Source organism: Passer domesticus, chromosome Z (assembly GCF_036417665.1).
Source record: "Passer domesticus isolate bPasDom1 chromosome Z, bPasDom1.hap1, whole genome shotgun sequence".
NCBI lineage: Eukaryota > Metazoa > Chordata > Aves > Passeriformes > Passeridae > Passer > Passer domesticus.
Window position 1 is genome coordinate 59,144,970 of NC_087512.1, and position 26,582 is coordinate 59,171,551.

General features: G+C 36.2%; 1 protein-coding gene and 1 long non-coding RNA gene across 8 annotated transcripts in view; one reads left to right on the forward strand and one right to left on the reverse strand.

Annotated features, from left to right (window-relative positions):
• The window catches only part of ADGRV1 (adhesion G protein-coupled receptor V1), a 283,830-nt gene that overhangs the window by 101,762 nt on the left and 155,486 nt on the right, over positions 1-26,582 (forward strand). For 3 of the 4 annotated variants that reach the window (XM_064402835.1, XM_064402836.1, XM_064402837.1), the window contains 22 exons: positions 37-292; positions 3,250-3,458; positions 4,006-4,176; positions 4,582-4,764; positions 5,488-5,667; positions 6,288-6,452; positions 7,686-7,803; positions 8,087-8,210; positions 9,361-9,499; positions 9,640-9,825; positions 10,083-10,315; positions 10,822-10,970; positions 11,064-11,262; positions 11,818-12,034; positions 13,127-13,366; positions 14,738-14,887; positions 15,742-16,215; positions 16,952-17,095; positions 18,273-18,444; positions 18,826-18,961; positions 20,567-21,414; positions 25,624-25,741. In XM_064402835.1, coding sequence (XP_064258905.1) covers positions 37-292; positions 3,250-3,458; positions 4,006-4,176; positions 4,582-4,764; positions 5,488-5,667; positions 6,288-6,452; positions 7,686-7,803; positions 8,087-8,210; positions 9,361-9,499; positions 9,640-9,825; positions 10,083-10,315; positions 10,822-10,970; positions 11,064-11,262; positions 11,818-12,034; positions 13,127-13,366; positions 14,738-14,887; positions 15,742-16,215; positions 16,952-17,095; positions 18,273-18,444; positions 18,826-18,961; positions 20,567-21,414; positions 25,624-25,741 — 4,811 coding nt within the window. The remainder of the gene's footprint in view (positions 1-36; positions 293-3,249; positions 3,459-4,005; positions 4,177-4,581; positions 4,765-5,487; positions 5,668-6,287; positions 6,453-7,685; positions 7,804-8,086; positions 8,211-9,360; positions 9,500-9,639; positions 9,826-10,082; positions 10,316-10,821; positions 10,971-11,063; positions 11,263-11,817; positions 12,035-13,126; positions 13,367-14,737; positions 14,888-15,741; positions 16,216-16,951; positions 17,096-18,272; positions 18,445-18,825; positions 18,962-20,566; positions 21,415-25,623; positions 25,742-26,582) is intronic. The other variant, XM_064402834.1, reaches the window with a different exon arrangement.
• On the reverse strand, positions 227-25,731 carry LOC135289339 (uncharacterized). 4 transcript variants are annotated; one of them, XR_010352112.1, is made up of 5 exons: positions 25,620-25,727; positions 6,602-6,711; positions 3,016-3,353; positions 1,867-1,957; positions 227-311 (listed from the first exon to the last, which is right to left on the reverse strand). It is a non-coding gene; the product is annotated as an uncharacterized LOC135289339 (long non-coding RNA). The 4 variants fall into 4 exon arrangements; XR_010352110.1 differs by lacking the exons at positions 227-311; positions 1,867-1,957; positions 3,016-3,353; positions 6,602-6,711 and adding exons at positions 22,407-22,791; positions 23,638-23,728; positions 24,111-24,308 and having other exon boundaries at positions 25,620-25,731; XR_010352111.1 differs by lacking the exons at positions 227-311; positions 1,867-1,957; positions 3,016-3,353; positions 6,602-6,711 and adding exons at positions 22,407-22,653; positions 23,638-23,731; positions 24,111-24,308 and having other exon boundaries at positions 25,620-25,731.

Sequence of the window (26,582 nt, forward strand, 5' to 3'; positions counted from 1 at the left end):
TTTTACTTTTTTATTCCCTTCCCTCTAAAACTTTAGGTAACATTTTCTGAAGGTCAGGCCCTGTCCACAATCACCCTGACAATTCTGGCGGACAGTGTTGCAGAACTTTCAGAGGCAGTGGAAATCATACTCACCCGTGTTACCACTATGGATGTTGAAGATAGCACAAAAGGAGCTGTCATTGATCCCGAAAGGGCAAGAGCTGTACTTTGCATTTTGCCCAGTGACTCTCCACATGGTGTGATTGAATGGCACATGGAGTCTGTCTTTGTTAAAATCACAGAGCCAGAAGGTAAGTCTGTTTCTTGATTCTTTGGAAAGAATGTTTGTTTTTTCAAAGTCAGCATTGTTGAGGCTATTAACACTGGTTACATGTATGTGTATATATATATACACATATATGCATATATGTATAAATTATATATATAAAACAGTTTTTAATGAAAGTTTTTTATATGTCAGCAGTATTTTATTATTTATAGCCTAAATATCCCTTAAAATATGTAGCTGTGCTGTATTTGACATTGCACTCATCAATATTCTTCAGCTGTTCTTGTTTGAGAGGTAAGTTGCAAATCACTAATGCATAAAATGCTCCTGTTTATATAAAAAGCAGAAGTTGCCCATTGATTGGGATTTCTATATTGTTTAAAATAATTTACATAGAAAGACTTTGCTCTTGAAGTGGCTCAAAAAGGGAAGATTTTTGCTCAGAGGACATGGGGAAGGAAGAAAGCAGAGCAGGAGTCAATTCTACTTCACAAAAAAGGTGTTATTTTTCTGCTTGCAGAAAAGTTTCACGTTTGATTTGGTTTTCCTTCCAGGCACAGGTTGAGAAAGATTTCCCAGGCAGTTGTTCAGAGAAGAACTCCCATGATGCTCTAGCTTCTTCCCTCTCTCCTGGCTCAGGGAGCCAGCTGGCATTTTTGGGGCTCTTACTGCAGCTACCTGATGCGCTATTCATACATTAACAACTCAGTTAGAATTTTCTAACAATTTAAGGTTCTGTCCATATTAAAAAATTAGATATACAAAAAATACTTTTTCCATCAGAGTATATTATCACAGTCAAAACATTCTAACATGTTTTATTTTCAGGTGAATTGGTGTTGCCCCTTTATTAGCACCTGGAAGTAATGTAAAGGGATACTTTGATTTCTTACACATTATAAACATTTATACTTTGGAGTTAGGATTTAAAGAAGGTTCCTAGCTTCCACTGGTTGCACAGGGTTTTTCCCCCCAACCTTTTAACTGTTGTACTTTTAATGAATTATTCACAAGTTCTATCTGTGAAATAATACCTAGTTACAGTAACTGGTTTGAAGTACAAGCCTGTTTACATTTTATCTGTTTCTATTTCTCCAGTCATAAATGCACCACTTTTAGCCAGATTATGTGTTTCATTATTTATTGGATAAAATCACAAATCTGCTTTCCCAAAAGGATGCTGAGCCTGACTGATAAAAGTCTATTTAACTTCTTTGATATTTGAGTTAAGGAAATGTGACATTTACAGCCAGAATGACTGCCCTCAATACCACTTTCTGTGTTAGAATCAATGGTGATGGCCTAGGCATGAAAGGCCAGGCAAATTATTGAGATAGAAGTTTTGAAGGATAACTGAATAAAAGCAGAAGTGTTGAAGTAATAATTTGTATAACATGCATATAAAATTGTAGATATGTAATATCTTGTTTTTCTAGATCCAGTTTTTCAATGCACAGTATCTTTAGATAGAGGTACTGTTTTGTGTGTTCACACCATTTGTATGTGCTCATCAGCTTAAGCCCTAGAATTATCGAAGGACAGTTGTGTCACTGAGCAGAATTGAAGCTGGCTCTAGCAAGCAGTTGCAGTAGTTACCTGAGCTGAAAATCAAGCAGGCCAAGGGCTAAAATACGGCTTCCATAGGGATCATCCTAGTCTCAGTTCTCTTCAACATCTTCAGGAACAACTGTGGCATGAAGAGGGGTGGGTTAGAGACAGAGATGACACTCACACCTGAAGTCCATGTGGCAACAGAAAGAGTTTATTGTTTGAACTCCTCTTTATAAAGGGAGTTTGAAATGCCCCAGTCTAGATAGCTCATTGGCATGATCTTTTAACACTGCCCAGCTCCCAGACAAGTGAGGTTCTGCAGCTTAGGATGGAAGGTGATTGATTAAGGTTCCTGTCTGTCAACCCAGAGGCCAGTTTATGGAAGCGGCTGGTTTCTTATTTATATCCAAATTAATTGTCCAGTACAAGCCAGCCTGTAGTGTGGTATACTGTGAGAAACTACTTGGATGCAGGAGTCTTGGGAATACTAAGTTTGCTGACAACATAAAATTGGGAGAAGCTCCCTTGAGGGCAGAGAGGCTCTGAAGAGAGATGTCAACAAATTAGAAAGATCTTACAAAATACAGCAGTGGGCAATCACCAACCATATGAAGTTTAACAAGGACAAGTCACAGATTCTGCACCTGGGATGGGGCAACCCTTGATGGATGGACAGTCTGGGGAATGAGATGCTGGAAAGCAACACTGTGAAAAGTGACGTGGGGGTCCTGGTCAGTGGCAACTTGAACATGAGCCTGCAGTGCCCTGGCAGCCAGGAGGGCCACGTGTGTCCTGGGGAGCATCAGGCACAGCATCACCAGCTGGACAAGAGAGGGGATTGTCCCGCTCTGCCCTGCACTGGGGCAGTCTCACCTCAAGTGCTGGGGGCAGTTTTAGTCACTTCAATATAAGAAAGACATTAAATTATTAGACAGCATGCAGAGGAGAGCCATGATGATGGTGAAGGCCTTGAGAGGAAGTCATATGAGGAGTGGCTGAAGTTTTGGTCTGTTCAGCCTGGACAGGAGGAGACTGAGGGGAGACCTCATTGCAGTTACAACTTCCTCATGAGGAGAAGAGGAGGGGCAGACACTGATTGCTGCACTCTGTCATGCCCTGTGACAGGACTCAAGTAAATTCCATGAAGCTGAATTCAGGCAGATTTAGGTTGGATAGCAGGAGAAGGTTTTTTACCTAGATCGTGGCTGAGCACCGGAACAGGGTCCTCAGGGAAGTGGTCACATCACCAAGCCTGACAGAGTTCAAGAAGTATTTGAACAATTCTCTCAGACCCATGGTGTGATTCTTGGAGTGTCCTGTGCAGTGCCAGCGGTTGGACTCTGATGATCCTGATGGGTCCCTTCCAACTCAGCATATTCTGTGATTGTAAAACAGTCGTATCTTGAATTTTTTCTCTCCTTACTATAGGGCCGGAGAATTCAACTACTGTTACTCTACAAATTGTTCGAGAGCAAGGATTTGTTGGGGATCTTGCAGTTCATTTGAGCACTGCACCAAACTTTGAACTCCCCCTGTCCAATAGAGCAACAGAAAATGAGGATTATATACTGGAAAAGAAAACAGTAATTATGGCAGAGAATGCAACAACAACTTCTGTCATAGTCACTATTTTACCTGTGAGTAGCCAACTATTTCTTGAGCTATTAATATGTTTTAAGGAAATGGAAATGGTACTGATTTTATACTAGTAGTATGACTTAACATGGCTGTGCTGGGGTTCTTCTAGCCATCTCTTTCAAAAAAAACCTGCATACCCATCACTGGAAATGAGCCAAATTCTTTGTTTGATTATAATCCCAAAATTTACTTATAATAATGAAGAAGATTATGTATATTCTTTAAATATATTTAGAATGGAGATACTGATTTTCAAGTCATGGCTTGGTTTCTGAGATCTAGCTGACTTTCTCATAGGTAGCAGTAACAGGTGACAGCCAGCACTGCTTTCCACTGTTCTTGAAGATCTGAAATCTGACTTGTCAGCTTTTGTTTCAAAATCTCAGCAAAAGTATCTTTTAATCTTTTATATGGTATGAAGCCAGGGATTGATTATACGGTCCCAAATACTGAGAAGTTTTAAACAGTAACGAACCTAAAAGTAGTCAACTGTATTATATTGCAATGTATAATTAAAAAAAAAAGACATTGAAAACTTTTTTTCAGGACAATATTCCAGAATTACAGGAAGTATTTATAATCAATATTACTGATGTGCAGCTGATCACTTCATCTGAAGGACAGCCAAGTGTGAAGAGGCTTGGATTAGAAATAGCTGAAATAACAATTGAAGAAAATGATGATGCCAGAGGAATATTTAATTTTAATGTTACAAAGGTAAGTAAGTCTGAATAAAAAGCATGTAAAGTGGCTTTCGAGCAAGACAGTCTGATTTCTCAGATGACTTCTGAAAGTATTCTTATTGGCTTTATGATATTAAATTGTTCTGGAAAAAATGGCCAGCTACCAGACAAACAATTCTTTCTTAAGTGGTTCACCACAAATAATACACGAAATTTATTTTTGCGCTGGCAGTGCTGAAACAAGTGTCATAAAAAGGGAGGTCAGGAGGTCATCTAATCCAGATTTTTGCTCATAGCAATGTCAATGCTAAGGCCAGACCGTTTTACAAGTAGTTACATGTTTCTTCACTTATTATAACTGCAAGTCAACTTGAAAAAAAACCAAACAACAAACTAAAAATTTGTTGAGACATTCTGCAGTTTCTTTTTGAATGTGCAGGGTATCACTGGAGCTGTTTCTGGTTATGAGGTACCACCACCACAGAATGTACTGAAACTCCCAGTTGTTCGACAGGCTGGGAGGTTTGGGTCAGCAACTCTGTACTGGGAAGCCATTCTTTCAACTGCCAGCTTTGAAGACTTCACACCATCATCTGGAAACCTTACCTTTGCAGATGGGCAGGTATTCACTTGCTGAAAGTTTACCTGACTTTTGGTTACCAGCTTAAGATTTTTTGTGTGTTTTCCTCTAGCACAATTTTCACTGAAAACACGTTATTTATGGCCTAAGGTATATGAATGATGCTCCCAGCTTCAGTTTTTTAACATGGAAAACCAGAATATTCAAAACCATTGACCAAATAGGCTTGTGTGTCTTTGATACTTTGGCAAGTGAGGACATAACTTCTAATAATAAACCCTGTTACACTGAAAATTTGTAGTGAAATCCATCTGAACCATAAATTCTCAGAATAAACCTATATGTTTTCTTATCTGTGTTCTACACCATAGTTTTAAATTTCATACTGCACCTGAGAATACTTATTGTACACAAGGGATTTTGATTTTAAGTGAATTCAAGTGGTCTTTGGCAAAGGGAAGGATATACATAGTGTGCAGAATTTTGACTAAATATTGACCATATTGTCAACATTCACTTTCTACTGAGTACCAAAGCAGAGTATGCTGCTGGTTTTAACAAACAAGATTCACATTGATGGAATTAAAAAACACTACTGAAATTATATCTTATTATAAATATACAAGCATAAGAGGAAAAATGAACAACTGGGCATTGTCTAGACATTACTAGATACAATTTGCCTATTTTAATTTTTTTTCAAACAATTCACAGAATATTATAAATGAAACTTCATTTTTTTTTTTATTTTTAACATTTCTACAGGCTACAGGAGAAATAGAAATTACAATCATAGATGACAGTGAAGTTGAATTCCTTGAGATATTTAAAATTGCCCTGGTGAGGGTAACAGGTGGTGCAAGACTTGGGAATGACACCGTCGTAACTGTTGCTATTCCACCAAATGATTCACCTGTTGGGGTATTCAGGTTTGAAGAAAAGAATGTGAGTTTGATTTAGGCGGCACTCATTTCTGCTGAACTTGGAGTGGGTTTGTGTCAATAGCATATAGCTGATTTTTGTAAGTCTTCACTCAGTGAAAGATGTGATTTCATTGAAATGATATTAGTGCTTGTCTTCATCAAGCTATGTAGGATGGTAATAACAGTGAAAGTGCTGCTGCATAAATATAGAGTTCTGTGTGACCGAATCAATTTAATTCACTATACTAACAATTCAGGACATCCTAGGTAGGATTTTTGATGGTCTGTATAATAATCTGCATTACTGAAAGTAAAACTTGGAAAGAAATTACGAAGCATATCTCATCTTAGTTCTTGCAGTACTTCTGCTCTCCCTTTTGCTTGTACCGAACCTGCTTGTGACATTGTCTGTAATTGTTTTGGATCATAGTGCATAAAGAAATCACTTGGTAGTCCTTGGTAGTAGAATTCAACACTCTCCTTACACCTGTTATGTTCATGTCCTATTGTTCAGAATTGTCATTGATAATATTTTCCATTGTTTATCTTAAACATGTATCCATGTAATTTGACATTATCAATGCAGCTTTTGACTTTTTTCAATACAGCCTTTCCCATACTCTCTTTCTCTTTCTCCATCAGGTAACTGTGAAGGAACCTCAGACACCTGATGACTCTGCTGCAGTTGTTTTGCTCAATGTAAGTCGAAGTCAGGGAGGAAGAGGAGCAGTTACAGTGTTATGGATTCTCGAGGAAGCAGCCAGATATGATCTGACCCCTCTAAATGGTACCCTTCATTTCAGTGAGGTATTCCAGACATTGCAATAATTTATTTACTATTAGATATATAAATACTTCCTTCTGCTGGTGTGTATTTGTCTGATTGTTATTACTTGTTGATAGAAGTATGGGGTTACTAAGTATTATACGCTACAAAAAGGTTAGTTTTAACTGACCTTTTAGAAGTATTCAGGCTTCTTTCAAGATGTAATGGAAAGCTGACATGCTTTTTTAATGCAGCAGAATGTAATCATCAGGAAGGTAGTTCTTCAGATCTCTGTTTTTACTATTAAGAAAGAGGAATTGAAAAATACTGAATGAAAATAATGATTGCAGAAACACTTATTCCACTAAAGTATCAAGCATCTTAAAAAGAAAATTTGTATTGAAAGGGTGAGAAAGAAAGATGAATGCTCAAAATCTGCAGATTAAAAAATCCCGAAAAGCACCTTCATAACTTTCAAACTAGACAGTGTTATTTAATTTGTATTTCATGGCAGGTTACAACTCTGAAGTCAGAGTTAAATGTTGGATACCAATACAATGTTTATATTTTACAGTCTGCGCAAAATACTTAATGAAGAAAAGTATTTTAACAGAACATGATCTGTTTTCTCTCAGTATAAGCTTTTTCTTCATTAAATCAATAGGCATGCTGGTTGTTTTACTTTGAGTCAGCTGAGAAATAGATTTTTTTTCTGATAAAACCATCAGTATTTGGCAAAGTTTTGCTGTCATTTCTCTACTGGTAGGCTTTGACATTTTGTCTTGAACATTTATCTATGCTTGAGTATAAGCATAAACTGTATATGCATGGTATACTAAATTTATACCATGTGTTTGTCACTTCCCACTGACAAAAATGTAGATTAGGCAGAAATTTGACTAATATATCTAATGTTAATAATGTGTTAATCCTTAGAATATGTGTGTACTATTGAATATGCAGTTTCTCTACAGAAAGTTTTCTCTAAGTTAAAAAATATATGTGAGTACAATTTCAAAGGAATTTCAATCTTCATTTAGTTGCAAATAGTGAGGGTATTTTTAGGATGGCTGGCAATGTTTGAGAGACAGTTTTTTCTGGTTATTAATCTGTGAGAAGAAATTTCAGCCGGATCAAATATATGATGTTTTAAAATACTAAAGAATATGTCAAGCATTCTTAACACTTGATATGTAAAAAAAATAAATTAATACTGTATTTTGTTTATTTCATTTAATATATATCCATGTCTTTCTGGTCTTTATATGATGCAGACTGAGTCCCAGAAACAGATTATTTTACATGCAATACAAGATGGTCTGCTGGAGGGGAATGAAACATTTACCATTCAGCTAGTCTCTACTGGTGATGCAGAGATATCCCCTGTAAATGGTAAAGAATTAATTCAGTATCTTCTGGTTTTAGATATTCTGTATGAGACTATTTGAAGTCTATTAATATTATTTTAGTCTGCAGTGCTGAAGTATTCTGTGGGCATCTGGTTGGTCACAATTTTGAATGTCCATCTTTTTCCCTAAGTTCCTTAGCTGAAGAAGTCAAAGAGAGTTCCACAGGGCCTCTATGAAGCTAATGTTTAACCACTCATGCCACAAAATTTACCTTTGGTAAATTGCTTAGTTTTCATTTACCATGAGAATATTTTTTCTCTTCATAGGTGTTGCAGCCATCACTATTATGGGAGATGAAGGAGCTTCTGGGGTGGTTGGGATAGCCCATTCATCCAAGCATGTTTTGATTGGAGAACCTTCAGGAAGTTATAATGGAACTGCTCTTGTTAGGTGGGTGCATCTCTCATTTTTTCAAAGAAGGAGCAACAACCCAGATTCAAAAGCTGTGAGACCCCACATTTGGCAATTTATTGAGTACTACATTTTATCATAATTTCTATAAACAGTACTATTTTAAAAACCAGTGATTGATTTTAAGGAAGGGTAGAATATATCATGCGTGTATCCTTTCAGTATTAATGTGCAGGTCCAAATATTCCTCTCTGTCATCAAGTTATTTACAACATTGATGCACCAAAGGAAAGAGAACCTTAATCAAAGGAGAGGGGTAAGAAAATGTGACATTTGAAGGTGCTTTGTGCTTTCTAGAAATTGATTCAGGATTTGTGCCTGAATAGTATTTCAGCAAATTGTTATATTCTATCATAAACAGTATGGGAATGGGTGTTTTGGTGGAAATAAAAAACAGATGCAATTGTTTTATTCTGTCAACTGAAAACAGAATGAAGAGTTTTAGATTGTTAGAAGAATCTTCTAAGACCATTGGAAAAAAAATATTATGACACTTCCAGCAAATATAAAGCAGCAGAGCACCTTCTGGTACAGGCACAAGAAGCCCAAAAGACATAACAATGCTTTGTGCAAGAAGTAGTTTAAGATTGTGTTATGTGCAAAATGTGCAGACGAATCTTTACTGTGACTTATCCAAGCATTATGTTATTAGTAGGATTTTAGACAAGTAGCAGACAGAACATATCACAGAAAATCTCAAGGCAAATGTATCCTACATCTGCCTTGTAGATCAAATTGCCCCTGGCATTACCCTGGCATCCAATTTCCCTTCTATTTTGCATGTCTATCTCTGGAAAAGAATAGAACTTCTAGAAATAGAAAGAGAAAGCAGTTTTCTGGTCCCATCTTTGGACTATACATGGAAAGAAACTTGAAAGACCTCTTGGTAAAAATACAGCTGGAGATGCCTCCCAAACACAGAGAATTAAAAGAGAACTTCAGAGCTGTTCTGAAAATGCCTGAAAAGGGGATTCTCATGTTCTTAGCAGTGATTAAGTACATTAAAACTCAAGCTTTCATAGTGCTGATAACATTTCTTCCATGCACAACAGTATGATATGCTATCTCTGTATTGGATATTAAATAATAAAGGTAAAAATAAAATCTGTGTTTGTGTCCTTACCTACAGCCTGGTACGTGGCCCAGGGATTTTTGGGGAGATCATAATATATTGGAATATAACACCTCCTCATCAGACAGAATTTATTGAGGTATCGGGGACCTTGACCATGCGAGATAGGCAGTCTGCAGCGGTTGTTCTAATACAGGTATATGAGAGATCTGATACCAGTAGCTGTTTCAAGTACTTTATTTTATTTTCTTAGGATCTTAGCTAAAAATTATTTATCTCTCTCTCTCTCTAGAAATGGTTTAAATTCTTTTAACTGTTGTTGGTTCTTTCCTGTAGGCTGTAGATGACAGCTGTCCTGAGGAAAAGCATTGCTACCAATTTCAACTAACCAGAATCAGTGATGGAGGACTCATAAATGAATCTAGTAGCACAGCAAATATTACCATGGCCGCCAGTGATTATCCGTATGGAGAGTTTACATTCTCCCATGAACTACTGCAAACAACAGAAGATGAAAAATGGGTATTATATTAAAATTATTTTTAATATAAAATTACTGATAGATATCAACGTTGTTGCTATAATTATGTTCAACTTTAGAAAGAAAAAAATCAGTCTCTAAAGTGACTATCTGCTAAATTACGTGTACTGTGTACTTGATAAATCATATTGTTGTTACCTGACAGAACCATTGAAAATATGACTTTAGAACATCTTGTAAAGGCAACTGTAACAGAAAACAAAGCCATTTTTAAAAGGAAATATTCTCTTTCCCTCAGGTAAACATCACTGTTGTGCGTTCCAAGGGATCCTATGGCAGAGTGCATCTTTGCTTTCAGATAATAAATGGGACTGCAGAGGAAGGAATGGATTTTACTCCCACAGTAAGGGAAATGGTATTTGAACCAGAGGAGGAAAGTAAAATTATTTTGATTGAAATTCATGATGATGACTTTCCTGAAGGTCCTGAAAACTTTTCAGTGATGATTAGTGAAGTGGAACTCCAAGGAAGGTAAAGTTAAAATTTCCAGTTGATTTGTTAAAAGCAGAAAAACAAACTAGAAAAACAAACTATATTTGGATTCTGATCTACCTGAATAAAATCACTGCCAGACATTTAATCTGTTTTACTGTAAAATTTTGTAAAACAGCTATAATTGTAATCATAATAGAAAATGCATGTATGGTAAACCCAATTATTTTAACAATAGTATAAGATGTTGCTGGTTAAGAGTTACTAAAACTTAAAATCCATACATTAGATACAAATTGCCAAGTTGCAAGAAACTTCATTAAAAAGACAAAATGAGAAAGAACAAATGAAATACACACATTTCTAGTAATAATTCTTGCAAACATAATAGTATGAAGAAATGTGACAAAAAGTCTTCAGTAGTAACTGTCAGAAAATAAAGTTATTTGCAGTAATTCAAAAATTGTCACACACATATCTTTATATTTTCACTAGAAGTTTAAAATGTATTTTTATGTTTTGGCTTTTTTTTATGTTCTTGCAAGTGGATTTGATTTTACTGTAAGAGAGAATGGTCTACAGGTGGATCAACCTCCAATAATAGGAAATATCTCCACAGTATGGGTCACTATTGCAAAAAATGACAATGCTGAAGGTATCATAGAATTTGATCCACAGCATGTCCTTATACAGGGTAAGTTTACAATAACTTCTCACTGTATTTTGGAAGATAAGGGTTTGGCATGAATTTTGAAATTACATAATTTTTTCTCAATTATTTTTATAGTGGAAGAGGATGCTGGATTAATCATGATTCCTGTTCTTCGAAAGCGTGGAACTTACGGCAATGTCACAGCTGATTTTCTTTCTCAAAGTATTTCTGCAATTCATGGTGTTGACTATGTCATTCATAATAATACTGTAATTTTTTATCATGAACAGAACCAGTCTTTTATTTACATATCTATTATAAATGATGAAGAAAGGTAATTACATTTTCAGATATTTATTCACCAATTTACTTGTGACTAAGTCTTCTTTAGCATGTGCTAAAAAATCTACACATATGTGTGTATAGAGCTGAAATTGAAAAATTTCTGCAGAGCTAAAAAATCACCTAAGGGAGAAAATCAACTAAAGGGGAAAAATTTACAGTGTCATAGTTCCTGTTAAATAGTATGCAATCATGCATGCAATCAAATATGATTTTTAATTGCATTATAAGAAATGTTGGTGTCAATAGTACTACTATGAAAAATAAAATATTTTTCTATATTTTTGTTTAACTTAATGCTAATAGAAAATAGAATACTGATAGAATTTCAGAATGATGATATATGAAATATTTTTATTTCAGATATCACCATTCTATGCAACTAGAAGGAATCTTCTACACTGCACCTATGGAGATGATTTCATTATTCTTTTAAACACGTTCAGTTGGATGCATGATTGAATTACTAAGTATAGTTTTAATTTTTTTCTTTTCTCATATCTCAGAATGTCTTTTTTTTTGCTTTCTTTTTTCTTTTTCTGTGCAGTGAATTTGCAGAGCAATTTGAAATCCAATTGACAGGAGCTACTGGTGGAGCCATCCTGGGGCTCCACCTGGTGAGCCAGGTCACTATTGCGAAAAGTGACTCTCCCCAGGGCATGGTCCGATTTCTCAACCAAAGCCAAATAGTTCTTCCCAACCCTGATGCAACCACAACGGTGTCCCTGGTGGTGGAAAGGACTGGGCGGTTGGTGGAGGCACAAGTGGGTCTTGCCTGTAAAAGCCTGAAAGTTTTCCAGTGACTATGTCAAAAACCTCCTTCATTTTACTTTGAGAGCTTTCTTAGTGACTGATTTCTAATCATATAATTACATCTTTTTATTAAACATTAATTGCATATAGCTGCAGTATAACAGAAAGTGTTGTTACCCTTCAAAATCCTCTTTCTTCTCCTGCTTCCCTTCTTTTATTATGGTATTGTGTGCATTGTTTTGAAGTAGCTCCTACTCCCACAAAAATTATAGTTAACTTCATGCACTGCTACTAGTTTAATTTAATTCAGGAAATTGCTTACTGTGAGTTTTGTAGAGTATTTTTTTACTCTCTAGAGGCCACTTATAAAGTGAAGGTATAAATATAAAACATGGTGGGCCTTTCAAGGTCTTGTCAAATAACTGAAAAATTATAAGCCATGAACTCTTCTTCTCCACATATAAAAATTGCCTCAATCTTTGACTTTTTCTGGAAGTCATTGGAGAAAAGCAAAAAACACTTAAATTAACAAAATAATAATTATAAAATCCTGAATATAGCCTCCTTAAAAGCAATTTAATTTGTGAGAATCGCTGAAAATGCTGTGGCTTTTAATCAGGCTGAAGAAATATTAAGGATTCATAATATCCTTTGTAATCTGAAGGATTAAAAATTTATATGATAGAAAATATTTGTCATTTTTAGACTTGACATCACACTTCAAGATGAAATGGTTTTGATCATGAGTACTGATGTGGGAAGTTTTGCAAAACAAGTCATGAAAGAGACGAGAAATAGACACTGGTCTTTGTGATTCTTGCTATATGCTAAAGAAATCTTAGTTTCTTTTCTGTTACTCACATCTAGAATTTAATAAACTGGCATTGTGACTAACACTTTAAAATTCATTTGTAAATTGACATGTTTACTTTTTCAAAGGTTTCTGTATTTTGTCCCTTATAATTAATTATTACTATTTTGTATCCTGTATTAATAGCAAATATAAAACATAGCTAAGTACTTTTGGTACTCTGTCACTTCTCCCGTTGGGATGCTGTTATAATGTATCACCCCTCTAAATCTGACACTGATCTCTTCCACAGATTAACTGGGACATTTTGGGACCCAATTCAGAAGAGATTTTGTCTCCTCTGAATAGTGACATTGGTGACCCTGTGAATGGAACATTCTATTTTGAAGAAGGAGAAGGAGGTCTGAGAACAATTAATCTACAAATCTATCCTCATGAAGAAGTTGAAGTTCAGGAAACCTTCATTATTCGACTGAGCCTTATGAAAGGTGAAACAGAAATAGATTCTAAGGCAAACAGCATTACATTAATAGTAAGTTATTATCGCTTCTCATTCTTCAGAGATTTCTGTTGATATTGGTATTTATTCATGCAAAGCTTTTAAAAATTAATCACAATGATTACTTACTCATTTTTTGACCTGTGAACTATTTTGGTACATTATGTTCAATTCTGAAAGAAAAAGGGCAGAGAATCTATCTGTAAAAATTGGAATAAAAGAGGTGGGCTGGCTCTCCTATTTGCAGTTCTCTTTGGAGAGAGCATGGATTGAGCCCACATTTCTATGTGTCAATATGTTTGTCATCTGTTGTGATTTAAACCCAGCTGTAAATTAAACTGCACTCAACTGCTTCCCTTCCCCTACCCTGTCTTGTGAGAGGGAGACAAAAAGCAGTGTTTCTGAGTCAAGATAAGAAAAATTTACTTGAAAACACTAATGAGATGAGAAACAAACAGTAACAGCAACAACAATAATAACAAAGCTATACAATAGAGAGGGTGATTTACACACAAAAAGGTGCTCATCGCCAAAGCTCCACCGAGACAAAGACAAAATGTCTTTTTCCCTTGAGCAAATGAAAAACAATGATGAACCAATCATACACACACACACACACACTTGTCCTTAAACCCTGAGACAGTGAAAAACGATGGACAAACTCTCCAGGCTGGACCACTTGGCCTGCACCAACTATTATGTGTGTGTGGTAGGTAATAGCGATCTCGGCATGCCCACACAGCACCAGGCTCTGACCCCTCAGCAGCTGCAACAGAACATTGTCACTCTTGACATCTCTTCAGAGGAAGGGAGAAAATCTGCCTTCTTATAGTACAAGAGAAATGCAGATGTTTTGAGAGTTATTGCAGTCAAATCAGTGCTCTGGGGATACTGCAACTAAGGAAATACTTATAAATCTGCTGTAAGAAGCCCTCAAAAGTATCTCTCTAGAAATTGTATTTTTGTTTTATTATTTGGTCTGTAAAGAGTGGAATTAACTCTTATTTCCACAGTCCCCTTCAGGAAGTTGTGTTTCCCTAAATTCTTTTTGCAGCTAATGGTTCATAGAGATGGGTGCGGATGAGCTCTCTTTCCCATAGTTCTGAGTTTGCAGACTGATAGTGTTAGAAGAATTTCTGTATACTAGCTCAAGGTGCCTGAGCATTTCCTGCTTTACAATCAAAATATTCAGATGTAGCATTTGAAATAAAACTCTGCTCTTTTCCTTCTTGGACAGGGGAACTGAAAACTGAAAAAGGGACATTCAAAATTTTCTCTGCTGTTTTTGGAACTAACAGATATGTGCCCCAGTAGCATCTAGCAGTGAAAATCTCAGTAGTTTGAACAAGAATACAACTTACACTACATTTCTAGTTTTTTTAATGTTTGTTTACCATTTTACAGATAGAGAAGTTTGGTGATCCAAATGGAATTGTACAGTTTGCTCCCGAATCATTAACTGAGAGTAATTATGCAGAACCCTCAGGAGACGAAGGGCCACAAAACATTACACTGTTTGTCAAACGAATTCAAGGCATTCTGGGGAACATAACGGTATTCGCACTCTTTTCCTAATAAACAATGTAACCAGAAATCATCCTTGGTGTTGACCTATGGAAAAATATCTCATTCTGTGCCTTTCAATTGCTTGTTTCTCAAATTATTTATTTTTTTACTGTTGCCTTTTAGACTGAATTTAGGAAGGGCTTAGCCCTAGTACTTGTAGTTTGGATAGTAAAATTCATTCTTCTCTGGTCAGGGGAAATAAAAGAAAAGCAATACTGCTGTGCTGCTCTCACTTTCTCTCCCAGTTTGCTTTTGATGGGAGAACGAAGAGAGAGTACTTTCATAGTGACTTGTCTTTGATATCATCACACTTTACTTTTTTAGACAGAATCAGACTTCCTCAGACTTTTCTGAACCATCAATGTAAAAACATTAGTTTTTACCTAAAGTTGTTTAGAAGTCAGCATTTTAACAGAAACTCATTTAATTTAAAATAAACGGATCAATTAATAGAAACATCTGCTGTGTTAATGAGAGTTCATTCCTTTATTATGTGAGGAATACTGAAAACAGAAAAAACAGCAAGGGTGTTTTGGTGAGAAAAGAGATACTTTTTGAAAAATGTTCATAAATTCAATATAGTTTTACATAAATCTTCTGAAACTAGACAAAGGAAATATTTTTATATTTTTAACACTGTTAATTAAATAACACACTCTTTTGAAAGATAGTCTGTATGATAGGATATTCTTCCTATGCATACGCAAAACAATTGCTATTTTACCCATTTAAAAGCAGTCTGTTCCATATTCTGTCTATACTGAATCCTGAATTTGCAACTTTCTTATTTTGGAGGTAACTTTTCTTTCTTTTATGTTTTGCATTTTCTGTACTAATTTCAGGTTTACTGGGAAATATGCAGTGAATCTGACATCACAGGTGACTTTCTTGAGACAGAGGGATTTGTTGTCATTGCTGACCAGCAGAGTACAGCTGAAATAATTATCTACCTGTTACCTGATGATGTTCCAGAACTGGATGAAAGCTATGAGGTACAGCTGATTTCAGTGGAAGGTGGAGCAGATTTAGACCATAAGAGAGGAATTTCAAAGATCACAGTGTTTGAAAATGATGATCCTTATGGAGTGTTTGCCCTGTACTCTGATCAGCAGTCAGTATTGGTAGGAAAAGCCCTGGATCGATATGTTCAGATTAATGTGACTCGGCATGCTGGGGCATTTGGAGAAGTGATGGTTGAGTACCGTGTCATATCCCTTCACGACGAAGCACTAATTGAACCCAAGAATGAGGTGGGATTCCTCACAATAAAGGATGGTGCCAGCTTTGGAGTAAAAAGAGTGCCAATAAGCAACCAGGTGTGTATTACTCTTTTAGCTCCTATGTTATCTGTTGTTTCCATTTGTTTCATCACAATACAAATAAGATAAAAAACTCTCACTAATATCGACTGTGAAGAAGGAGAAAAGAGTTTTGGTGTTACAAATTTCCTCTTTATGGAGTAGAACTGGATTTGAAAATCAAATTTTCTGATAGTAATTGCAAAATCACGAATTCAAATATTTTATGTTTTTTTACATTGTTGTTTTGTGTTACAATGAATTCAATATCTTATATGAATGCAAGTATTTTCTTAAGTTTCTTTGGATTGTAAATAGTGATCTGTCATTTGTGACCAATGAAGAAGAAGATAAGTGTACCTGCAGTCTTCTGTGTTTCCTTGTTGTTTGTCATTATTATCACAGTCTTACATCCACTCTTACATGCTCGTACAACAATCTTAAATATCTTTAATCCTAAGGATTAAAATCGAACCAAGGCCCAGTGTGTCAGATACAACTTTTTAAAATGGCAATAGTTGCTTTACAAACTCATATTCCAGCAAACTGCTGGCAGATGGCTTTCACAATATTGATGGCTTAACTGTTGTTCTTTGAGAAACATAATCAACTAAACACTTGTCTTGAAAATGCTGCTTTGTATGTAAGCAAACAAGAATCTGCAGGTTGCTTTGGTAATTATTTTCACTGTTGGATAATATCTTTCTAGTGGAATTAAATTTCTGTCTTTTAAATTAAATTCTCTCTCTTAAAGGCATTTATTTTACTGGGCTTGAATTTTACTCTGGAACTTACTAATGTAAGCCTGGTAAGGGGAAGTGCCAAGGATGTGCCTAAAATATTAGGAACAGCAAAGTCTGCTGTGCTGATTATTCCTGAGGAAGCTGCCAATTCACAGGTCAGTAGCCTGGTTGTGATGTCATGTTCCTACCACAGAAGAAAGGTACACTTCACTTCAGAAGATACCTGTTATAAGAACTCAGTGAAGTTTCTTTGTAATCAATATGACGGAAGAGATCATTGCTGTTATTACTTTCACTGTATGTTACTCGTTCCTCTGATAAAAATTCTTATAGAAACATTTTAATACAATTGGAAAAGGCCTCTTTATATATAAAATGTAAGTAGTGTAAATATTTACATGAAAGAGGAGTTCTAAGACTTAAAGGAAAATAAGTAAATCTGGATGATGTTTCTATAAGTATGGGAACCCCAAAGCAGAAGATAGCATGAATTCAGTATTATGTGCAAAAAGAGATGTTGGGTGCTAATGCAGATGTCAGTAAATTTGGTAATCATTGAGTGATAAATTTTCCCTTTGTCTATTTCGTATGAGAATGGGAAAAGATAATTTTCCTACTTGGATTTGGTATATGTGCTACCATTCCCTTCTTTTATGTCAGGCAAAGACATGAGGTTTTAAAGGTCATGAGGTCTTAAATTTTATTGAAGTTTAATGATTTTAATAATCTTTAAGCATTGTTGTAATTTTTAATTTACAATGAAGCTTGAGTCAGTCTTTCTGTTTACAGAAAGACTATTATATACCATATACTACCATATATCCATTTATCATCTTCGCTCCTGTTTGCTGCTCAGAAAAACAGAAAAGTAGATCACAGTAGCAAAAATAATTTTGTGTACAGTGTCATGACATAACAACTTACTTCACTGGATACACAATTAATAACCTAATTATATGTATGTATCTACATATCTATATATGTCGAGAGAGTAGTACAGTTATTACCTGAGAGCACTGAAGGCAGGCTTAATTTATTTTTCTTCTAAACAAGAGACACAGATGGTATTCACTATTTTCAGTACTGAAATGTCACTCATACTTGTTCTTTTTCTGTGCAATCTAATTGCCAGAAATCTAAAATTATTAAAGAGCTCATATGAACTCCTTCAAGAGAGCATATTTATATGTCCATAGATACACGCACATATATTTATCTATGTGCATGCATCCTTATTGTAAGATGCCCATTTTACAAAAGGTACTATGCTTTCATGTATGTTATTGTCCATTTTTATTCCATTTTCTGATAAAATCTACTATGTTTCCACAGGTTGGCTTTGAATCTGTGATATTGCGACTTACAAACATTGTTGCAGGGACAGGCCATGCTGTCATAACCAGGAAAGGAGTTTATGGCTCTGTAATAGTTAGCTGGATTTCAGGATGCCCACCAGACTTAGTCATTGACTCTGTTAAACTAGGCAATATTACTCCTCCATTTGGTGAGTAATTGCTGCAACAAGTTATGTACAGCTACAAGGACAACAGCTATGACTGTTGCCTAAGTGACGATACCACCTTTTAGTTATTTGTACCTCTGCATGTTTCCATTCCTAATGAAGAGTCATTGGAATGAAATTGTGTGATCCAGTTTTTATCTGTTAAGGGACATACTTACTTTATGAGAAAAAAAACATCTTTTCTTCATAGACACGACACTATGTCCCTGAAGGACAGTTTTCTATAGGAAAAACCCTTATCATGAAGATTTCTTCACCTTAGTGGAGTGGAATTGCGACTAAAGTTCCTATGTCAATGTATTTCCAGGTAAAAATAGAATTTCTGTTTAGTGATTTTGACTGTTGCAATCATTCTCCTTTCAGGTACTGTTGTATTTTCCCTTGGGGAGGAAAGTAAAGTGATTTCATTTCAGGCTACTCCAAGCCTAAATAAATCTGAGACATTTGCCATCACTTTAACAGCAGTGCACAGCAATGTGTCTGGTGGGGCTCGCCTGAGGTAAAGATACTATTTGTACTTCGGAGTTGCACTGATCCTGTAAGAATTATGACACGTATAGAGGCATATACCTCATACAAATCCCTATTACATTGTAGGTAGCTAGCAAATTGGAGTTCCTTTTATGATAATTTCTATGTCTTGTCTCACATGGAAACAAATGTCAGTATTGCAGATCTGATTTGTCCGAAACAGGGTTTCCTTTAATTCCAGTCTGTTCCCTGGCATTGGGATCTGAGGTACCTAGAATGTATATAGTATGATGGAGACAGTTAGGAAAGCCAGTTAGGTTGAAGAACCAAGATCAACAGTTTTAACCAGGAAGCTGAAGAATAAAATAAACTGTCAATTTTCATTGTCCCTAAATATCTATATTTAGAAGATCTTAGATGACAACCATTATTTCAAAGAAATCAAATGAAATAAAAAATGCTCTAAAAATGACTAATTTATATTAAACCCTCTTTCTATTCTGAACAAATTAAAACATTACATTCAATGTTGTTTTTTGTCTCACTTAAGTTGTTTTCTGTTCTTCAAACTATTTTCACTCTTCCTTATTAAAGATGAAAATGTATTAAAAATGGGCATAGAGTGACACTGTAGGGAGAAGGGTATTGGCTTCACCTTGTTAAAATTGAAGTGGCAAATCTGAAGGAAGTTAGGAGTGAATCAGATGCCTAAATTTCTCAAACTGACCCTTTCTCCTAGGTTTGTCCATCCTATGGACTTGAGTCCTCAAGCACATATTTACTGTGTAAATCAAATACCTTGAATGCATGAGATTAACCTTTCCCAGAAAACTTAAGACTGCATCCCAAAAGAAATAAAGCTCGCAATTACTATGAAGGTATTTTGGCTTCCTAAGTAGAAGAGATCTGTTAGCCAAATCTCCTCACTATAATTGTGCCATTGGTAGCCTCTGGCATTGAATAATAGTTAAGTTCTAGAGAGAAGGAGATGACACAAAACTTAGCAGAGTCAGTCTAATATTTTTTAATAAGAAGGGAATATATTTAATATGAACAAAGTAAAGCTTAAATTTATATTGATAACAAGACTCAGATCTGAAAAAAAAGTACTTTGGATAATATTGTAAAGAGGGAGTATTTCAAAGCCTTATTGTGTACTTTAAAATAATTTCCTGACCTTCTCTATCTTCCTGGCTAAAACTGTAGATCTGCTAGCATCTACTTCACAGCTTTCCCTTGGTACAGGAGGTTTGTTCACTGTTTAAAACTGGTATTACTTGTAGTGGCTATATTATATTCCTGTATTATGTCCGTAGTAGGAAGTTCTACTTTCCTTTGCCTCTCCATTTTGTCAGGAAGACCATATTTTATGTATCATTTACTCAGTATCCTGTCCTGACTTAAGATACATTAAGCCTGTGGAGGGCTGCTCAAAGATTACAAAAGCATTTTTTAGGGAACCTCTCTATGTCTTGCTTTGTATGATATCTATTTCTTCCCTCTACTGTTACACATTTTTTTAATCCACATTCCTACAGCCATCATTGATTGCTCACTGAAAATTACTATGCTTGATTGTTCATCTTTTTATTATTTGTATTTCTCTCTCAATGTGATACTGTTTCTGTTTCAGATCAGGATTTACAATAGCTAAAATTGAGCCAATGGGGATCTTCCAGTTTGATCTTAACTCAAGATCAGTTTCAGTTGAAGAAGATACCCAGGTAGTCAGACTACATGTCCAAAGATTGTTTGGTTTTCAAAGTAATCTCACTAAGCTGACATTTCAGACCATTCCAGGAAGTGCCAAACCACTAGAAGACTTTATACCCATCTACAATGGAGAGCTTATGTTTTTACATTTTCAGACAAATGCAGTGATAGAAATATCAATAATTGATGACACTGTGTCCGAAATACAAGAATTTTTTTTTGTAAATTTGACTTCTGTGGAAATTCTGGATGTTCAACCAGCAAACCTTGACTGGAGTCCCCGTTTGAATCCAACTTTCAGTGTTGCAACAGTTAATATCCTGGCTAATGATATTCATCATGGAATACTAAGTTTGGGGCCAGAGTTTATTTATGTTGAAGAAGATACAAATAACAATACCTCCAACACAGCAGTGCTTCAGATCAGAAGGACCAAAGGATTTACTGGTGATATTAAAATTACTGTTAAAACTTTCGGGGGAGCGAGTGCACAGAGAGGAGTAGATTTGTATCCTTTTGGAGAAGTTTATGGAAAATCAAACTTCACATGGGCAATGGAAGGAGAAGATTTTGAAGAACAGACAATCTCTCTGACTTTGCTGGATGGAGAATTTGAAAGCCAGGTGTCCATAAAAATTTTTGATGATGATGAGCCTGAAGGACAGGAATCATTTTATGTTTTCCTCTCAAATCCTGAATATGGAGCTCAGATTGTAGAAGGAAAGGATGAATATGGATTTGCTGCTTTTGCAATAGTAATTATTGCAGGTAATATTTCCTCCAGGAAATGAGTAAATATATTTGAATTAAATAACAGCAAATAACTATATGTTCTCATAGCAATTTTCATGTAAAATTGGAATTCTGTATGATAATAAGCAGGGTATTTTATTTACAAATCTAGTGTTTTCCAGATGAGAGTAAGCATCTAATGCACAAAGCCCACTTAGCATCCCTTAGCAGTGTAACGCAAAATACATCTATAGGTGCTGCTTATTTCTGTTCTTGTGCTTTATGAAGGGAGAACACTGAGTGAAACACATGCATGGTGAGTCGGAGACAGAGATGACCACATAACTGATGTTCATGTGGCAACAGAGAGCATTTAATGGCTCAACTCTTCTTTATAAAGTGGGTTTGACTGGATAGCATATTAGTCTGATCTTTTAACATGGTCCAGCTCTCGAACAAGTGAGATGTCTGCAGCTTAGGATGGAACATAATTGGTTGAGGTTCCTGTCTGTCAACCCAGGGGCCAGTTTATGGAACCAGCTGGGTTTCTTATTTATATCTGAATGAATTGCCCAGTACAAACCAGCTTGTACTGTGATATACTGTGACAGCTGAGCATAACTAGTTTTGTTAAAGATGGAGTAGCATTGCAGGCTCATTTGGTTTTTTGCCATTTTCCGTGTTCCAACACTTCCTCCTGGAATGTGAGATTCCCATCTCAGTAGATCCATGGCTTCCAAATTGAAAGAATAAATGGGATACCTTATGGTACAGACCCACATCTATGAGAAGTCAACTTAAGGTATGAAAATGAAAGTGTCCAAGAGGCACCTGTTGCAGAATTTCTGGGCATCCATTGTTTGTTCACACTATTGTGCAAATGATTTCTCACAGTACTCTAGTGCTGCATTCAGACCAAAATATTTTCTATAACTGTAAATACTGACCACTTGTTGACAGTTTATGGCACAAAAGGATCACTGCCTTTTTTTGCTTGGTCTGTTTCTAAAGACCAGATGATCTGTATTTTGCCACTTGAGGTACTATTGGAATTTACCAATATTACTAAACTGGACTGCCTTGGTCTGTCTGGCCTCAGCTGCTAAACCAAATAGCGGCACCTGTGATGTTTTCTCCCCAGAGACGCTATTCAGTACCTGTGGTCATGGCTGAGCACGTGGGGACAAGTCCGGGCACGCCCCAAGCTCCAGTGCTTGCGGCTGGAGCTTGCTATTGATGAGGGTCACCCCTCAGGCCTTCCTGAGCTGGAGAAACCTTTAAGGCGAGGTGAAGAAAGGAGTGGGTCCTGATGGAGAGTTTTAATCCAGAGTTTTTCTTCTGGGCCACATGGCTTTTGAATCCTGCAACAACTCCAACAGAACTCCCAACTGTGTGGTGTGCTTGTCCTTTTACCTGGGGAGAGGGCAGGGGAGGGAACACAGAGACCACCAACCAGGTATGGGGGGAGGGGGTCTCAGGTGAGAGGGACACCTGGATGGGCCAGGTGTCCCTCTGCCAATCACTCAACGTTCCCCTTGGAAATTCTGGGTTGATAGGCAGTGCCCAGCAGGGGTCAAGGGTGGGGAAAGGAGAGGTGGTGATTAACACACCACCTGGGGAAAGAAACTTCAGGGGAGGGACTAGGGAAACTGAGGCACACCATGACAACACACTACAACAAGGTACTTTGCTTTGTCAGGATCTAGAATATTTTAAGCTTCTTTTACTTTTACCTTTTTTTTTTTTTTTTCCTTTTCTTAACTTAGTCTATGAAACATGATTTTGAAAAAGAAAATGTTTGAATAAAGGAAGACATAGTTCTTACTGGGACCATAAGAGGAGAGATGTAAAAATTTACTGACCCATTATTTAAATAATACATTATGGCAGCAGTGCTTGATGGGAAACAGTGATTATAAATTGAAATGAGATTTCATTTGAGCCTGGACATTTTTTTCTATTCTGTACAGAAAGCCAGTGGCACAGGTTGCCTGGGGAGGTTTCATGGTCTCTCTCCATCCCTGGAATTCTTTCAAGCCTCAAACCTCTGAGACATCTGGTCTGGTTTCAGAAATAATTAAACTTTGGGAAGGGTGTTGGACTAGAGACTTAAAGGGCCCTTTTAATCTGAATTATATTGGCATTCTGTCAGATGTATTTCACATACTTTGTATTTTTAATTTAAGTCCTTCTCTTTTACAATGGATGGAGTTTGTACAAAGTTTCTGTTTTCATTCTTTGCTACTGTGCAGTTCATACCTGCAGTGTAGTCATCCTCTGATTCTGGGAATAGAGGACAGGAATTAGCATACTCAGTCAACAAGGAAGAGTTTTTCTTTCAGTCACTGTCCTACTATGAGAAAGTCATGTCAGAACTCCGAACTTCCCCTCACTCTTAAATATCCTGTCAGGCTTACCAACTGTATATAAACCAATCTAATCTGCAATAAAGTTTTAGAAAGAAGTTGGGCATCAGAACAAATTTTAGGTTAACTCAGTTTAGTCTAACTAAGTCTAGTCTAACTAAGTTAGCCTAACTGACTTTCTAATCAAGAAAGTAAGGTCCAGCATTACTAGGAGTTCTGTGTATTTAGATAATCTTAAGAAATCAGTGTGGGTATTGAGAACTAGGATTAAACTGTGCTGCTGGATGAGTGTAGCAATCAAGATCATATAAAAAAACAGATCATATGAAACATGTTCTCTTCATGTGCATTATCTTTAGAATTTACCATGGAAGTAACCAGTTCCCTGGGTATGCATGTTGATTGTCATGTTGCTCCACCCATGCCTGTGAGGACAGGCAATGATTGCAACAGGTCGGCAGGGAAGAAAAGTGCGTGACAGGTCTTAGGTGGAAAATCCGAGGGTCCTTTATTCTTCTGCCTCAGTAACAGGAGTGATCCCAAATGCAGCCAGACACTTAAGACCTTGAATAAGGGGAGATCCCTATTTATATACACTAAGATGGAACATTCTAGCAACATAATAACCAATCATAACCAGCAGTGGCAGCGTAACCCATATTAGCATGGTAAATCTGCTGATCCTGTTGGAACAAACTTCAACTCTCCCTAACTTGAACCATGACCCCTAACTTAGGGTGCTGCTTTCCATGGCCTCAGGTTGATCCTAGCTATGGCTGGCTTGCTGGCCAGCCCAGGCCACTGAACCCCCACAATTAACTGCAAAAGTATGTGTGTAGACACATGTTGTAGTTGGAGCTTGTATTGAATACTACAGAAGTGTATTAATATGCTCTAGGGTTATACCTACAGTACAAAGTTCCATAAAGTTGGAACATGAGACAACATATTAAGGAAAAGGGTTAAATATTCGTGCATGCACATAAGCAAACACACAGTTTCTGTTCATCTTATGTTGACTTCTCATAAGTACTGGGGTGGAAGTAGATTGCCTTTTCAATTCTAGAATAAAGCCATCACTACCTGCCAGGAGAAATCTTTTAGAAGCAAGATTTGATTGAGCACTGTAAAGACATTAGTTTCCCCTCATTAACACTGGGAATTTTTATTAACACTGGGAATTTTTATCTTCCACTGCTGTTTTTCTGAAGTTACTTGCATTCCCCTAAGAAAAATGTGGTGTTTTGCAGCTCACTAGTTCGACATATAGAATAAAGATACAAGACAAAAGCTGCTCTGATAATCTAAGAAAATTGATGTGTTCAACCACATCATGGATAGGATGAATAAGAAATCTTAAGTTACATCACTGGAAGCCAATCTTTATCACATTATGTGCTTTGTACGTTGAGGCCCATTTGTTTTCAGAGAGAATGTTTTAGGATTTATGATAAACATAGCTGGACTGCATATCTCATAAGGCCATTATAAGCAAGGCTTTTGAGATTGTTCTGGAGATTTCTGTTAACACTTAGTCTCTTTAAGTCAAGGGACACAGAATTCAGTCAGTTTGTTGAATGCTGCTGAAAATATAAGCTTACATGCAGAATTGGTGCCAGGAGTCATAAGGAATTTACTTCCAAAACCAGTTATTATTATTCTAGTGATTAAAATAAAATTTAGACATTCTAAATTTGAAAATCTAGTGTAAATTAAGAATAGAAATATTAAGAGAATTGAGGTGTCCTGAAATAGTACTTTACAGCATGCCTTTGATACCTGACTGTTTGGAGTTTTAGCAGTTGTGCATATTAAAAGTATAATTTACTCTCAGCTTAACTTTCTGGCTTTTTACTGTCATGGACTATTTCTTACACAGGAAGTGATCTCCAGAATGGCATTTTGGGATTCATTCCAGAAGTACAAAGTGGCCTGATACTTGATGAAGACTCAGAAAACAGAGAGGTGTTGCTGACTGTTACCCGGCAACCAAACAGGTGCAGGCAATAGAGGATTCCAGTGCTCTTCCCACACTCTGTAATATGTTGTCTTCAATCACAGGAGCTACTGTTAGTGGAAGAGGTTTTCATCTCAGAGTTTTATAATAAGTGTTTCCCTTTCACCTCCTTTAATAGCTTCACAGATTTTGGCAATGGGGCATTTAAGTTGTGAATATAATTAGGTCTGTTATTGGTATAAAGCAGAAACCAGAAAAAACTCAAATGCTTACCATTTTATACTGTAAGTCAGCAAGTGTGAAGGTTTTGCTTAAGGTAAAGTATTTCCACTGCTAAAGGTGTAACTCCAATTCTCACCTCTCTGTACAATGTAAGTACATATGAATACTACAAGGAACAATTAAGAAGTCATGTAAGTGTCAGTGTGCTTATGTCTTCACTTTTGCCTAATTAGCGCACACACACACACACACATACATACATATATATATATATATATATATATATATACTTTAAATAAATATGCTCAAGTATGGTAAGTTCCTTATACTTACAGGAAAGACCAAGTCTACCTGGCTTTCCAGGCCAATGGATACTATAGTATTAATGAAAGTACTTGGGCACATCCATGCTTTCCAAGTGTCCCTTATTCAGATAATTGCATGTTATCTGAAACAAAAATTAAGAAAAAATCTGCGTTCCCATAATTGCTTTATTTTCTTCTTCTGTTACTTTTTTTTTTGTAATGTAAATAGGTATTAGAGGCAGAAATTTAAACAAAAAGAGCTATTTTTTCATTGTAAAGCAGTTGATACCATAATGCTAAGTTCTGAATAATAACATAAAATGTATGTTATGTCTGTGGTTTATGTTTCCTAAA